The sequence below is a fragment of the Hylobates moloch genome, unplaced genomic scaffold (assembly GCF_009828535.3).
Source record: "Hylobates moloch isolate HMO894 unplaced genomic scaffold, HMol_V3 SCAFFOLD_1, whole genome shotgun sequence".
Classification (NCBI taxonomy): Eukaryota; Metazoa; Chordata; class Mammalia; order Primates; family Hylobatidae; genus Hylobates; species Hylobates moloch.
Window position 1 is genome coordinate 177,131,117 of NW_026652276.1, and position 16,886 is coordinate 177,148,002.

Sequence of the window (16,886 nt, forward strand, 5' to 3'; positions counted from 1 at the left end):
TGGTAATTTTCTGTCTTTTCTGCATTATTATTTCTTCTTTTTCTCTCTACAAAAATCAACAACAAATGTAGTTTGTCTAGGTGTGCCTAATTTCCTTGTAAGACATAGATTCATTTGGCAGTCTGGCAAAACCTAGGGACCCTTAAATGCATAAAGTAAATATGTAGAATTACGAAGTAAAATATTAAAATAAAGTTATCAAACTATAAATATTTTTAATACAGCTATTATGATATTAAAATGGTAACTTATGATATGATGAAACGTACCTTATTTATTAACATATTAAGTGATAAAACCTAGCAACAGGTCTCACTCATAAGCACCCGCATTTCCAATTAATAATGAGTGTTAATGATGTTTTCAGATAATTGCAACAACTCCAAAGTAACATTGAAATATATTTTCTCTTGGTAATGAAACCGCAGATACTACTAATACTACTATAGTTTGCTTTCTACATTTATATGATATTATCTGATAGAAATGCTAAATTTCAGTTAGAAGTTAATGATTAATGCAATAATGACTTTTTTTTCTGATTTCTGAGTTGGGACGTTCCCTGAATTCTTTTTTTCAGGCCCCAGTTAACAACTCCTGCTCCATAATTTTCATTTTAGAAAGCATTCTAAATTTTTTGAGCTGAGCAAATATAGTTTTTCATGATTTACTCTCATCTACCTTCTTAGCCTAATCTCTACTTGTCCACCAGTAACACATTGCTAGTCAGACCATTTCTATTTGCTCTTTTTCATACCTCTGTATCCTTACAACTCCCCTTCCCTGGAATAACCTTCAAACATATCCAATTTTTTAAAATCTACTTTCTTTCTCTTTTAACCTAGATTTGGAGAAGGTTCTCCTTCCTTATTCCAAGGTCTGATTTTCATTCCCATATTGTATTAACATTGGCTGTTCGGCTGTCAGTTTACTTATAAGATGGGTCCTTAAGAGTAGGCACTGTTATGTTCATCTTTGAAGATGTAATGAAACAATGAAAGTGTGTCTGTTGCTAATCCTAACATCTTCCAGCAATAAATCTATTCTCTTCACTGTCTGCTTTCTTGCAAATCTTTTTTTCTTTTTTGAGACAGAGTCTCGCTCTGACGCCCAGGCTGGAGGGCAGTGGCGCGATTTCTGCTCACTGCAAGCTCCGCCTCCCGGGTTCAGGCCATTCTCCTGCCTCAGCCTCCCTAGTAGCTGGGACCACAGGTGCCCGCCACTACGCCCGGCTAATTTTGTGTATTTTTAGTAGAGACGGGGTTTCACCGTTTTAGCCGGGATGGTCTCGATCTCCTGACCTCGTGATCCACCCGCCTCGGCCTTCCAAAGTGCTGGGATTACAGACATGAGCCACTGTGCCTGGCCTCTTGCAAATCTTACTGTACTTATTATCACAACCACTTTCAGACTAGTTATTGTTGAATTTCGTTTAGGTTAACTATGTCTGTCTTCTACTTACCCTTATATCCCAAGCCACCTATCCACCACCTACCCACTTCTCCTCTGGCAAACAGTAAGAATCCTGTTTCACAGTGTGGCAGTAATTGCAACCTTGGCTGCACATTAGTAAACACCTGAGGATTGTGTAAATAATATCTGTGTTTTGGGTCTACCTCTAGACTGATGTGAGAACTAAATAGTGGTACTTTTTGAAACTCTCCCAGGTGATTGTAATGTGCATGAGAGTTGTGAAATGCTGGGGTATTAAGTATCCTTGCTGGTCCTGGAAATACCAGTCCTATATGTGGTACTAAATAATTATTTTCTAAATAATAACCAGAACTTATATGAATATGTACACTTATAAGAATAATTTTTCCATACAATTTTGAAATAGATAAGAATCTGTAATTTAATAAACTTATTGTATTGTATTAGTGTTTTTAGATAATGGCCTGGCTTTCTAAATTATTTAACTCACTGCCTTTCCCAGACCATGTGATAATACTCTTTCCCAATGAACTTCTGCTCTGTTGTACCTATGTAACATTCATTAAAGACCCTAAACCCTCACTATAAATTGCAAAACTCAGTGCTGATGCTAAAGCATACTCTTCACTCTAAAACTTCCAATTTAGTAACTCCATTTGCGTTATCTAATGTGAGAATCTCCCACCTCCTCAAAGAGAATAGTTTTTGCATTTTACTCTATCTAAAAGTCTCTAAAATCCCCAGATAATGTAAGACTTCTTAAATGAGAATTTTGATTTCAATTGAATTCTGATTTAACAGTCTAAGAAATTGAAAAAAAAAATTGTTTTGCTGGTGTGTTTATTTATTTATTTATTTTGCTTTCCCTAGTGTCCTTTAGTGCAAAAAACCTTGGGCTGAACTAAAGAAAACTATTATCTAAGTAAAAAATTAAAGCATCTGAGACTTTCTGATCATAATGTGACAATATCAGGACCTTGTATGGATAGAATACTTGGAAAGGGAAACACGAAACATCCTCGTAGACATTTTTCACTTGATTGACCATAGATTCAACCCACATCTGCATTTGTCTCTTTAAAAAAAAAGTGTTTATAAGCTTCAAAGTCTCTAAATTGGGAAAGGGCTCTAACGATTGGCATTCATGGATATTCATGTTTAAATTGCCATTCATTTTTCTTTGATTAAAAGAGTCCTCATTAGGTTTTCTTTCACTTCTACTCAATTATTAAATTATAGTTTTGTATTGAGGAAGAACATCCAATCTATTAATAGATAATTTGAAAATAAATGTATATGTTTCTTCTCATACCCATTCCCTGCAATTTATTTATAACTTGTAATTTCAAGATGTGACCAGAAGAGATAATGACATTTTATTATGTTATGACTAGGTTTTCTGGTTAGGAGCTTTCATTAAGCAGGATTAAATTTTATTTCTACATAATGCATAGTTATTTAAACTTCAGTTGCTGGTATAATTTAATTGAACTTAAGTCTAAGAAGATTTAAATAGATTCAGTAAAATTTTTAAGTTTTAAATAGCTAAAAAAGCAATTCATGGAAAATTGAATATTTTAGCTGTATCAAAAATATATATGTACGGAAATCCAAAAACAAAATTAATAACTACAAAATATCTTGGTGTTTTGTTACAGCCAACCCACTATTTACACAACTATTCTGTTATCTGTAATTCAAACAAAAAAAAGTATAGAAAAAACATTCCCTGTGACTTTAAAACATTGGTTTAATACTAATAGCATTTTATTTATTTATTTTAGACAGAGTCTCACTCTGTCACCCAGGCTGGAGTGCAGTGGCACGAACTCGGCTCACTGCACCCTCTGCCTCTAGGGTTCAATTGATTCTCCTGCCTCGGCCCCCCAGTAGCTGGGATTACAAGTATGTGCCACCACACCCAGTTGATTTTGTTTTGTATTTTTGGTGGAGACAGTTTCACTATGTTGGCCAGGCTGGTCTCGAACTTCTGACCTCAGGTAATCCACCTGCCTAGGTCTCTCAAAGTGCTAGGATTACAGGTGTGAGCTACTGCGCCCAGCCTGTAATGGCATTTTAAAATAGTGGTTGTGATAATATTATTTAGTCAGCTAGAATTAGTATTAGCCAAAAATAAAATTCCTCTGAATATTATGCATGGTAAGAGTACTCATTAAATGTACTCACCAAATTAATTTGATTATTAATTATGATTAATTAATAATCCAAATTATTAATATTATTAAAATATAATAATTAATGTTAATATAATAATGATCCAAATAATCATATCCATTTGGATATATTCCAAATATATATATAATATGATCCAAATAATCATATCCATTAACAAAGCCAACATGTTAATTTTAGTTTTTATTTTATTTTAACTTATTTTAGTTCAATTATATTAGAGGACTTTTTGAAGAGAGCAGAGACCAGAGTGTAATAGCAAAGAACATGGATTTTATAGCCATATTGTTAGGGCTCCCATCTGAACACTACCTCTTATTAGATGAGTGATTCTGGGCAAATTAGTCCACAGGTCTGTTTCTCAGTTCTCTTAACTGTAAGAACAGATAGCCACAGTATCTTTCTCTTAGCTTTTGTTAGAAGATTAGGTGAGTTATTAAGTGCCTAGAACAGTGCCTGGAACATAGTAAGCACCGCCTTAATATTTACTATCTTCATTGTTATTATTGAAGCTAGATGATTCTAATGTGCTACCATAGAAAGTGAGGGGTGGAAGTATTACATATTTTTAGGTGTTACTTAACTAAGTTCTAGAAATATATATATGGGGATATGAAGTATGCAGAAATGAATAAAACAGTGTCTATGCTAAAATATTTACAATACAATAGACAAGATAGATATACATGTGCCATAGATGGCACAATTTGAATAGACAATAAAGGTTCAAATAAAATGCTAAGAAAGTTTTGGAGGAGTGGTTCCTGGAGGAGATATAATTTAAATTGGGCTTTGAATAATAGAATTTTGATTGAGAGTGAGAACAGAGAAAGTAGGGGTAGGAAGGACAGAAATTTTAGAGCAGTATAGAATAACGACTAATGTTTTGGGCTGAAGTAAATAGATGGGTTGGGGACATGTGGGTGGGAAGAGGGTATGCTGTAAGAGTTAAGGGTGGAAACCACAGACTAGTTCATGAAGAATACTGACTGCAATGCTGTTGAAATGGAATCTTCTAGGCAACGCAGGAGAATCCACTGGTGGATTCTCAATATGGGCATAAAATAGAATTGTAGTTTAGTGATTACTTTGGCAGCAGCATGATGAATAAATGGATGGAAAATGAGAATAGAGCCATGAAGCCAGTAAGTAGCAGTTAGAATTTAAAACCAGGTACATCTGTATTAGAAGCCATCACTGAGAACCAGGTTATTGCTTTGAGATCAACTTCCTGTCTCCCACATTGGTCTTCAGTGCGCCATTAGTTTTGCTAGTTCCGCTTTTGTTATGAGATGTTTCTTCCTCCTTGACTCTTACTCCCTTTGCGTGGCTGCATTTTACCCTAGTAATGGTTATGAACTAGTAGAACAATTAGTTGCTGGTGACAGTAGTAGAGAAGAACCACTGACTGGTATTAGATGTAACTGTACACCCTTTGTTTACTTACAATAAGGGCTGAGAGCCCCAGAAGACGCCAGTATTCAATCACAGGTAACAGATTATCCTGTCTATGCTCTGTATGAATAGCCCCTTGCAATCTGTACACATTTGAAAATTACTAAGACTTCCTAAAAAATAAATCAAAATTATTCTCTGGAAGATATGAATATTTATTTAATGTATAAAATTTTATTTTCTTTTTTTCCATTTCATGACAAAATAAAAAATGAAAATATATATTTAAGCCATATTTTGGCGAACTCATAGAATATTTCATATTTGGTAATAAACTTTGTTTTAGAAACTTTGATCTATAGTTTTTATCTTTCTAAATTTCAGCTTGTTTTTCTAAAATTATTCTCACTACTGTAATTTAAAGCTAAAATTGGGCCCAGCACGGTGGCTCACGCCTGTAATTCCAGCACTTTGGAGGACCAAGGCGGACAGATCACCTGAGGTCAGGAGTTCGAGACCAGCCTTGCCAACATGGAGAAACCCTGTCTCTACTAAAAATACAAAAAATTAGCAGGGCCTGGTGGCACATGCCTGTAATCCCAGTTACTTGGGAGGCTGAGGCAGGAGAATCACTTGAACCCGGGAGGTGGAGGTTGCGGTGAGCCGAGATCATGCCATTGCACTCCAGCCTGAGTAACAAGAGCGAAACTCTGTCTCAAAAAAAAACAAAAACAAAACAAAAAAACAAAAAAAAGCCAAAATTATAGTACTTAATTTGGATATCTATACATATTATAGTTCTGTTAGATAATTCTGTTTATAAAAATATTTATGCCTTTCTCATTTATTCAACTTTATTGTATCAAAGGTGAAAAAAGTTCTTGTATTTTAGAATGTAATTTTTTATTGAGTAGAAGGCATTTATGTACAATTGGTACATAAATGTCAGATGGCATTTCACATTAATGATACCGGTTGAGTAAATTTTATCCATACAAAAGGCCATGCATCAGGCTACAAATGTTTGTGTGTAGTTATCATATTTTTCTAGTTCAAATGCTTAGGAGAACAAGCTTTTTAAAATACAAATTTTGTCTATAGTTCAAAATATTATAATTCTGGCATATAAACTGCTTGAGTAATGACAGTCATTATAATTAAGTATAAAGGCATAAACATAATGACAGATAATGTGTGTCAGGTTAAACATTATCATTTATAAACCATTAAGATTATTCTAATGTGTTCTATTCAAAATATATTTTCTTGTTTTTAATAATATTTATAGGATCTATAATTAAGATGTACATTGATGGACACTGGTGCCACACATAGATGTAAATACAGAAAGAAAACCCCAAATATAGGCAAACACTTTTCATTAGAGTAATAGAAATAGGAAGAGAATATAAGATAAAATTAGAGGCTTAGTCACTTAAAATCTATTCTATGAAGATAGACTTATATTAACTGATTTACTCTTTTTAAATAAAAAGATAATCTAATTTTTAGACAGTTAAAAAATTATTTCATATTCGTTAGTTTGTCTGCACTCTCCTAAATCTCTGAGTGTCATAACATCTTGTAACAATAAGCTGTTTAGATCCTTAATCCTGGTATAATTATGTGATTCGATAGGGAGTCCAGATAAAAATTACCTTGTAGTTTAATTTATACTTTATTTTTCTCCATTGAGATATGCAAGAATAGTAAATGGCTTGTTAATGCGCAGTGGAATTATTAAATTATATTGTAGGGGTATTGTCATGAAATGATGTGTATTTAACCTTTTGCTTTTTGTATCTTTTTTGGTACAGAGATTTTGGAAATCACATTACACCCTGTTGTTTAACTGCCTTTAAAAATGTTTTGTGCAGAACAAATAGCTTAATTTTGTGGGTTTTTGTTGGATGCTAAACTCTGGAGCAGAACCAAAAGGCATCCTGACTGCCAAAACAAATGAAGAAAATCATTTCCCTTACTAGCTTGGCAGAATGTTTTTACATGATGGCTTTAAAAATAACTTTCCATTTCCAGTGAGGTCTTTCTTTGCCATATATTGTCACCTGAGTTAACGTTTGGTTGCAGTCCTGAGCCTATTAAACTGTTTTAAAATACCAAACAAACCAAAATAACAACAAAAAAAACTTTGGTAAACTTATATTTCTGTTATTCCTTTGGAGGGTCCCCATGTGTCGAACTTTACTGTAGAGAGCGTTCATACTTATTTTCGGTCTTTCTTCCATCTACTCAGAGTGATCTGTTAAACATCCGTCTACCTTTCCTCAGAAATCCTACAAGTCTTTCAGAGCCGAGGTTATTGCTAACATCCTGCAGTATTTCCTTCCTGATTAAACCGGAAAATTTTACTTGTTTTATTCATTTAACATGTTACAGCATTTTCATGTCAGTGAACCTGATCTCTCAAACTTTACTGTAATCTCCTTTGACAGATTGACTTCACTAAGAATGTGATTAAAGGCATATTGACTGATACAAACCAATCAATGGACGTTGAAAAGCAAAGACTGTACTTAAGACATTGTGCCAGATAGGCACTGGTAGTGAGACAGAAATAAGTCACTGCCTTGCCCTCTGTAATTTATAGTCTAATAAGAGAGCTAAAATTAAGTACACAAATCATTGTTGTCCTAGATAGAGAAAATACGAACACTATGAGGGATCAAAGGAGCGAGAAATACTATCTGTTGAAAAAATATCAGCAAAGATTTTGTTGTGAAACTCTTCGGGAAATGTGCCTGAAAGAATAGTTTTGTTATTCTTACAGCAAGTGCCATTATTAGTTTTGCTGCTAGGAACAGTGCTTGTTCTGGCAATCCTAGAAAAGCCATTATTGTCTTCACCATCACATAGTATCTTATCTTTGTGACAAAAACTGTGAAGGGTCTGAGATTTTATCTCACTCTCAAGACAGGTTAGCCTGTCACAGTTTCATAGATGCTGTCAGAAAACATTAGACTCTTGGGTCAGAGACGAAAGACTCTATTACTCATGGCACAGCAGGCAGCAAGAGCTTCTTGTTTCCATCAGTGTCGTTGCCCCTCAAGTCCTGCAGGGGGTGATGCGTGGCAGCCTAGGTAGACACTGCACTCAGTGGATACGTGTCACATCTGAGGGACCCCAAGCTTAGGAAACTCCCAATCTTATAAGGGGGCTGTTAGCAAAACTGTCTAAACTTTGTCTAGAGGGATATATAGTCTTTACTATCCTGGTCAGGAAACAAATCTTCCATTTGCCCTGGAGGGAGATTCTACCTTTTCAGGCTATTTGAAAAGATACTCTGGAACAAAAGCTGTCAAAAGATGTATAAAAATGCTATGGAGAATTAACCCCTAAACAGTGTGTTTAACTCAAAATGATCATTCTGAAGCCATTATTTAGGGGAATACAGAATAATAGGCAGTAAAACTAAAGTTTAAAGAAGTCTTCATTTTACATAATAATGAAAAATGAGTAAGAAGGGATGCTGATATTGAAAAAAGAAGCCGAGCCTGTATCTCATAAGTTATGTTATAAACATACTGCATTATTCTGAATTATGGATGAGGTATTATCTAATCTAGTCATATTGATAATGGAATTAGTCATGAAAATCTTTCCTGATAGATAATCCTAAATGAATTTGTATTTTATTATATAATAAAATGTACAGATTTGTATACATAGTCTATATATACATGCACATGTTCTAGCATATCCATTTGAATAATTTATACATCCACAGTGAAATCATAATTCCCAAATCAAATTGAATCTCAAATCAGAATGGGTCTTACAAATTATTTCTTAAAATCTATCCCTCAGTTCAAGAATGGTTTTCCAAAATAATAGATCAGGTAAAGTTTATAAGCTCTGCAGCTTCACTTCTAGGATTCGACCTATAGGGGGGGTCAGTGACTCCCCTCAGTTGTATGCAAAGCTGCACTGTAACCAGATATTGACTGATACCTTTCCTAAATCATGCATGACCCACTGATGGATTCATTGCTAACATCAACATCTATTCTAGGATGTTGTGTGCTTTTTGCTTTAAGGTTGGTTTTCTTTTATATCACCATTTTTCTCTGTTTATCTTTTCTTGTGTTGCAACATCAAAAACAAAACTGTTTTCACTTAAAGTTTATATGCCAAAACTGTGTTTTCCTTTAAAAGTTTATACAATGCACTATGAAAATTAAAGAATATCCGATGCTGAATATTCTTAGTAAAAGCTGCTTGGGGCTCATTGCACCAATGAATAAGAACATCGAAGTAATATTTTATACCTATAATTCAAGCCATAGAGTGCTTGTTTCTATGATAATAAAGTAAATCAGATAGCATTTATCAGTATAAAATGCTATTATCATCACTTTGATAAATTCCCATTATTACTCATGTATCAGGAATTGGATTTGGCTACATAATGTATAAGTTAAGTGACAAGCCTCTTTCACTTCTGGGATTTGCATGCCTTACCTGGTATTTTATGGGGCATGGCTTTAAGAAAAAGCTTAAGTCTTATTTATTTTTCCTTTTTTTTTTTTTTTTTTAAATTGAGATAGAGTCTCACTCTGTTGCCCAGGCTGGAGTGTAGTGGCAGGATCCTGGCTCACTTCAAGCTCCATCTCCCAGGTTCAAGCAATTCTCCTGCCTCAGCCTCTGGAGCAGCTGGGACTACAGGTGCATACCACCACTCCTGGCTAGTTTTGTATTTTTCACCACGTTGGTCAGGCTGGTCTCAAAATCCTGACCTCAGGTGGTCCACCCGCCTCGGCCTCCCAAAGTGCTGGGATTACAGGCATGAGCCACCACACCTGTCCTAAAAAAGCTGAATCTTGAACATATTTAGGATTCAAACAAACGTGAGATTTTTAGAAACTAAAATGCCTGTAGGAATCATTCATGTAAAAGAAAAGTCTGAAGCAAATCAGAATATTTGTTCCATTTCAACACCAGAGGAATATTTCCACACAGGAATGCATGCCTAGTGTTGCATTTGGTCATATTTTTCTAGGGAAATCAGAAATATGGGTTTTTATGCAAGATTTTTAAATTTTTAAATGTTGGCTCCTAGCCTAAAAAATAATTACAATTTGCCACTAAGTAAAAAATACCACCAATCAGCAACATCTAATATTTTGTTCGATAATCAGAATATCTTTCCAGGCTGACAGAGCATAAGCTGGGATGGTGATGGATAGAGGAAGGGGAGGCAGAAGATAATAGAGACTTTAAGGGAACAAACAAACAGCTGTAGACAGGAGAAGAGTCTCTTACTGTCATAGGCCTAGCAATACAGTCTAACAACAGTACACCTTGACACCGGACTGGAAAAGGCTGTACCTGAATCCTTCTCAACCAAGGTCTCTGAGGACTCTTAAGCCTACTGAGGAAAAAGAGGCTGTTCGTAAAAATGTTAATGACATCTTTAGAGGCCCATGCTGCTGGGCTGTGTTATTTTGACTCCTTCATCAAAATGTTAACTTGACAATAAAAAGTGATTTCCTACAAAAGGGAATCAGAAAAATTCTTAGGTAGCCTGGGGTATTAGTCCGTTTTCACACTGCTATAAAGAACTACCGAGATTCGATAATTTTTAAAGGAAAGAGGTTTAATTGACTCACAGTTCAGCATGGCTGGGGAGGCCTCAGGAAACTTGCAATCGTGGTGGAAGCTGAAGGGGAAGCAAAGCACCTCCTTCACGAGGTAGCAGGAAGGAGAAGTGCCGAGCCAAGGGGGAAGAGCCCCTTATGAAACTATCAGATCTTGTGAGAACTCACTCACTATCACGAGAACAGCATGGGGGAAGCGGCCTCCGTGATTCAATGACCTCCACCTGGTTTCTCCCTTGAAAAATGGGGATTACGGGAATTACAATTCAAGATGTGATGTGAGTGGGGACACACAGCCTAATCATATCATCTGGCTTCAATGGAGGCAATTAAGTAAAAACTGTAGAGTGTTTTGGCGAGAAACACCATCTCTCCAAGATAAATCACCTGATCAGTCAAGCCCATGAAACTGATATATCAGATGGTGCTCCCTTGAAATTCCGAGGGAACTTAAGAAAGGAGGTGGACTGAGCTTTTTCATTCTGGTGAGGGAAGGTGATTGATCCAGCAGATGTGGGGATAAACAATATTAAGTAGGAGACTTAAGCTCTCGAGCCACAAAAACATTTGGGAACTGAGCAGTTGCTACAGTTACTCAAATGGATCATATTCCTTTGTTTCCACCTATAGATTTATCGCAATGTGGGTTTCCACAGATAAATATGAATTTTTAAAAGAAACTCCCAAAGTAATAGCATCTCTTTGATAAAGTTGTGGTAAGGATTAAATTAGATATTGTATTTAAAGCACTTGACACAAAAATTGGAAAAGTTGATAATGCTAAGTGAGGGTATGGGGGAATGGATTGCTAGTACAGACATGTAGCCATTTTGGAGAGCAGTCCGGAACTACATTCACAGATGCAATACTTACTTGCCCTGAGACCCAGTAATTCTTATGTTGTATATATATACCAACGATTTTCTTACACAGATCCAAAAAGAGCATGTACAAAAAAGTAACAATTTGTTTGATGTGATAAGAGACTTGGAAGCAATCTGGGTATCCATCGCTGGGAGAGTTGATAAGAAAATGTGGGGGAACCACACCTTAACATTACAAAACACTCAGAAATGCAGACTATATGTGTGCATAGGACTATTGAGGGAACTCAAAAACCCAGTTCTTAGTGAAAAACATAAGAAAGATGAGATTTAACTTCAATACTATTTACATAAATTAGAAATATATGCACAAAAAGCAATAGTATACACTTTAAAAGAGTACATACAAAGAAGGCACTTGGTAACAGGATACAATAGTTGCCTCCTGGAGGATGGAAATAAAACATGGAGTGGGAAGAAGGAAATAAATAATTAACTAAAATAAAAGAGGGACCTTTTAAGAGTGTTGATGAAAATGAATCATGAATTGAGTAATATAACGAACTCAAACCTCTGCACATAAGTTGATAAAGCAAAAGAAGGAAAAAATAAAATAAAGTTCTTAACACAATGCCTGGCACATAGTACAATCAATTCTATAGATAAAGCAAAAAGAGGACCAAAAAGAGTCTTAGAAAAGGAAAGAAAGTGATAAAGAAAAAAATTTCTTCCAAAAATAAATTAAGTTTTGCAATTAGAAATTTGTGGAACCAGTTAACAAGTATAACTGATTTCTGCTTGTGGTCTCAGGAAAGTGCTAGATACTATTGGAGGTGAAAAAGAAAAATTCGATATGTTTTCCTTATCAGAGAGTAAAACAGCAAACTTAAAATATAAGTTTTAAGGAATGTATAAAGGAAGAAACCAACAAACTTAAAATACAATGAAAACTTTTGGATATCCAGTTGGAAACTGGTAAACAATGTTTTAAAAAAATAATCACTTTGGGAGGCCAAGGCAGGCAGATCACGAGGCCAGGAGATCGAGATCATCCTGGCTAACACTGTGAAACCCTGTCTCTACTAAAAATACAAAAGAGTTAGCCAGGTGCCATAGTCCCAGCTACTCCAGAGGCTGAGGCAGGAGAATCGCTTGAACCCAGAAGGCAGAGGTTGCAATGAGCCAAGATCGCACCACTGCACTCCAGCCTGGGTGACAGAGCCAGACTCCACCTCAAAAAAATAAAAATAAATAAATGAATAAATAATCAAAGAGACAGTATGGTGTATTACTGGGTGATACATTGTAAGTCATCATTTAAAGAGTCATTCATCCTTTAATCATTGTATGCGGCAAACATTACGGAGAGCGCACCACACAGAAGTTCTGTGTTAAGTAGTAAAAACACAAGAAACTGCAGGAGGTGCCTGAGTTGGAGGAGCAGTCAGGTTTAATATGGGAAAGGGCTGGTTAAGGCATGGCTGTCCTCTGAAGGGCCAAGACTTGAGGTGAGCCTTCAAAAATATTGCAGAAAAAAAAGGATTTATCATAAAGTAAAAGCCCAGAGATACGTTTCTTAATTATGCAAATAATCATGTGAATAACACAAAGCCCCATTGTATCTTACCAGAAAATACAAAAAAAAAATGGAAATGTTTTGAACTATAGAAGAAAGTGAAATGGTTTTCAGTGTGGTTTATTTTTATATGCAGTTGTCATAATAGTACATTATCTTTTATTTAGATACACTGGCCGAGTACAGCTCTAAAAATGGAAGAATGTATAATGAAGGGAAAAGATGCGGTAAGTATGATTCATTGTAAATTAAACAAATCATCAGTTATATCCCTAGTTAACCACAAAGAACTGAATCACTGAATTTTTATTTGCTCTTATAAAAGCATGTATGCAATTTGGTTCACAAAAAAAAGTATAGGCATATAAAACACATAATTATGTAAAATTAATTTCAATGTAGAGTTAAAGGAAGCAGAGATGCCATTGAGATCTTGGTTTTTATTTTGTTTTTTAATTTCTTAATCAACTTGGGTTTATAAATTCCTTATACTAATGCTTATTTCCCATGTATTTGGCAGAAAAATAATTGCAGGTAATTTTTTTTTCTAGGAACAGTTAAGCACATTCTTTGTGAGATTTCACTTTACATTGTTTAGTAAATTAGAAGTGAATGAAGAAACAAAAAGTTTGAGAGAGGCAATAAACACATTTTACCTATTCCTAAATATTTTTAGGGTCTCTTCTACTATAAGAAGCATTTTTCTCTCTGTAGTTTCCCTGCTGGGTGTGAGTGGCAAAATGCTGTGCATCAGCACCCCGACAAAGTCCCTAACACACTAAGACGTCAGTGATAGGACTTTCACATGCGAGCAGTGGCTAGCTGGTTTTGTGACACAAATGCACCCTGGAGGAAGTCCTGGACATCTGCCTGTGAAAGTGAACTTATCCTTTTTCTTCAGTTAAAAAAAAAACTATATAAATGACTGACACACATTATACCAACTCCTCATTCTCTGTAGCAGCTGGGTCACAGCCAAGGAGTGAGTCAGCACATTCCTGTTGCCTTAGCCCACAGCGTGATGCTGACTAATTGAACATATTCTTAGGCCATGTCAATCTAGCTCAGCTGAGCCCAAATGTGGTCTAATAGGCTCCCTCTCAGATGTGACGGTGTGTCAAGAGAGGAAATGCAGGTGCTTATGGAAATAAACAACAGATATTTTCACCATCCCTGAATGATCAAATTCTGCCAAATATATGGGTCACCCAAAGAATAAAAGATCATATGAATGCAAATTTGAAGAAATAAATATACCTGTGTGCTCTGGATAATCAATTCAATAGTGCACTCCTCGTTCTTGCCAAGTGATTCTGCTGGCCTTTTCCTCCTAATACTGTTATAGGATATACTTTAAAGTGCTGAAATCACAACAGGTCCTTATAAAATGTGACAGTAACTGATGATTGCATGTATTGATTTCAAGTAATACTGGGCACTAAAAGAGTTTAGTATTTATTTCATAATTTATTTTTAATGGAATAGCAACACCTAATTTGTCAAAAGAATGCTTGCTAAAATTAGCCAAGTTGATTTTGAAGCAATTGTAAACTTTTTTTTAAATTCAGTATACTGATGATAAAATTCACTTACTGATGGATATATTAAAGCTTTGTTAAGCATGTGTTATGTATTAGGTGCTGTGCTCAATTAACTGGGAAATGCCGAGATGTGTAAAATAGATTCTGTCCTCAAGAAGCTTAGAGTTGAATACCAGTGTTGACAAACTAGAGCTTCTAGGCCGAAGGTGGCTTGTTGCCTACTTTTGTAAATAAAGTTTTATTTGAACACAGCCCCACGCATTTAGTTTTGTATTGTTTATGGCTCCTTTCATGCTATAGCTGCAAAGGTGAATAGTTGCAACAGAGACCAGATAGCTCATCAAACTAAATACATTTACATTCTGGTCCTTTACAGAAAAAGTTTGCTGATCCCCAGTCTACTACTATTTCTTACAGTAATATAGTAATCTTATTATAGTCCTACAACAAAATGTTATTTTTATTGGTTAGTTTTCTTTACTTAACAATTCTCTCTGAAGGTGCTTTATGTGAATTTGTGAGTGTGAGAATATAAGACTTACTTTCCAAAATATTAAAATTCTGTTTGCCCTAAAGACTACATATTTTGAGAGGCTGAGGCAGGCAGATCGCTTGAGCCCAGGAGTTTGAGACTAGCCTGGGCAACATGGGGAAACCCCATCTCTGCAAAAGATACGAAAAGATTAGCTGGGCATGGTGGCACATGCCTATAGTTGCAGCTACTCCAGAGGCTGAGGTGGGAGGATCACTTGAGCCTGGGAAGGCGAGGCTACAGTGAGCTGAAATTGCACCACTACATTCCAGCCTGGGCAACAGAGTGAGACCCTGTCTTGGAAAAAAAAAAAAAAAAAAAGACTACATATTTCCATACGAATAACTGTGCTTTTTCAAATTTTTGGTTTTAATGACTTTATGCTGATTCATGGTTTATACTGTACTTAAAAAACTGACAGCATTGGGAATAACTTACTTAGTGGAACATATTGCCATGAGAATTTTTACACTTGAAGAAATTTCTGAATAGTGCTTTTTTTATTCCTCAATTGTAAACTAGAATACATGAAAAATGATGCACTCTCATTATAAAATATAATTTACACATCACTGCTAACCAAAATGTGTTTCAATCACCCCAGTTTCTTCTCCAAGTTCTTGTCCTCTTTTCTTCTACCCCTCTTGCCTCCTTCACTCAACAGAGATTTATGGTAAAACATGAGATTTCTAGGGCTAGGAAAAACAAAAATCAAAAAGGACCAAACATGTTTATTATACTGATAGATTCCTTCCCTTTTTTTCCTGCTTTAGGGTGAATGTGCAAATTATGTTCGGGTTTTGCATCACTATAACAGGACACACCTTCTGACCTGTGGTACTGGAGCTTTTGATCCAGTTTGCGCCTTCATCAGAGTTGGATATCATTTGGAGGTAAGATGTTTCATTCATTGCTGTCAATAAAAATAATGCTTAAAACGACCTTGTTCTCAAAGAAAGACTGCAGCATTTCTTCCCAAGAAAGATAAAAGCATTCGTGATATACTGAATTAGTTTGCTCGAGACAGAGAAATTATCTTTCTAAGCCTTTAAAATTCTTGTCAGGTACAAGATCTGTGAACCAATTAATTCACTATGTACTCAATTCACTGAACAATTTTATTTCCTTAATTTGCCCACTTAAGAACACCTCTTAACATCAAACTGTGTTCTCTATTGTGTTATATTAATATTTTCATTAATTTAACCACCAAACTGGAATATGTATATAGGTGTGTGTGTATGTGTGTGTATATATATAATTTACATAAATAAAATATAATATTTTACAAGGGACATGCAAAGACTTTTTGATTCTGTAATTACTTTCTCATGGTCAGGTGAGGTAGGGAAGATTTCAAACTGAGTTAAGATAAATATTACTTGGTGCCAGTTATACATCTCTTCTGCTAAGACCTTGCCACTAGGTGATACTGCATAATAAAAGCAAATCCCAACTGAATCCTGCCACACATATAATACTTACTAGCAAGCAGGCTCAAAGATCACTCTATAACCTATTCCTGTAAGCTGGGTGAATCTCAACTCTCATTAATTTTAGGTACATTTTGAAGCACTCTATATCACAATTTTACCCTGAAGCATATGAAACAATATACTCATGTAGAATCTGTTATTTTTCATCTACACTGGAGGGCAGAGTCCTACATTAAGACAAGGCACAGATAAAATCGAGTTCTAGATATTCTGTTGTTAAGCAGCTAGACTCATGATTCTTATATTCCATTTATGGAAGTGCAGCAGTGGCCATAAAATA

At 35.3% G+C, this 16,886-nt stretch overlaps 1 protein-coding gene across 1 annotated transcript in view; it reads left to right on the forward strand.

Annotated features, from left to right (window-relative positions):
* The window catches only part of SEMA3E (semaphorin 3E), a 116,238-nt gene that overhangs the window by 6,553 nt on the left and 92,799 nt on the right, over positions 1-16,886 (forward strand). Inside the window, exons 2-3 of the mRNA XM_032761203.2 lie at positions 13,205-13,264; positions 15,884-16,003. Coding sequence (XP_032617094.1) covers positions 13,205-13,264; positions 15,884-16,003 — 180 coding nt within the window. The remainder of the gene's footprint in view (positions 1-13,204; positions 13,265-15,883; positions 16,004-16,886) is intronic.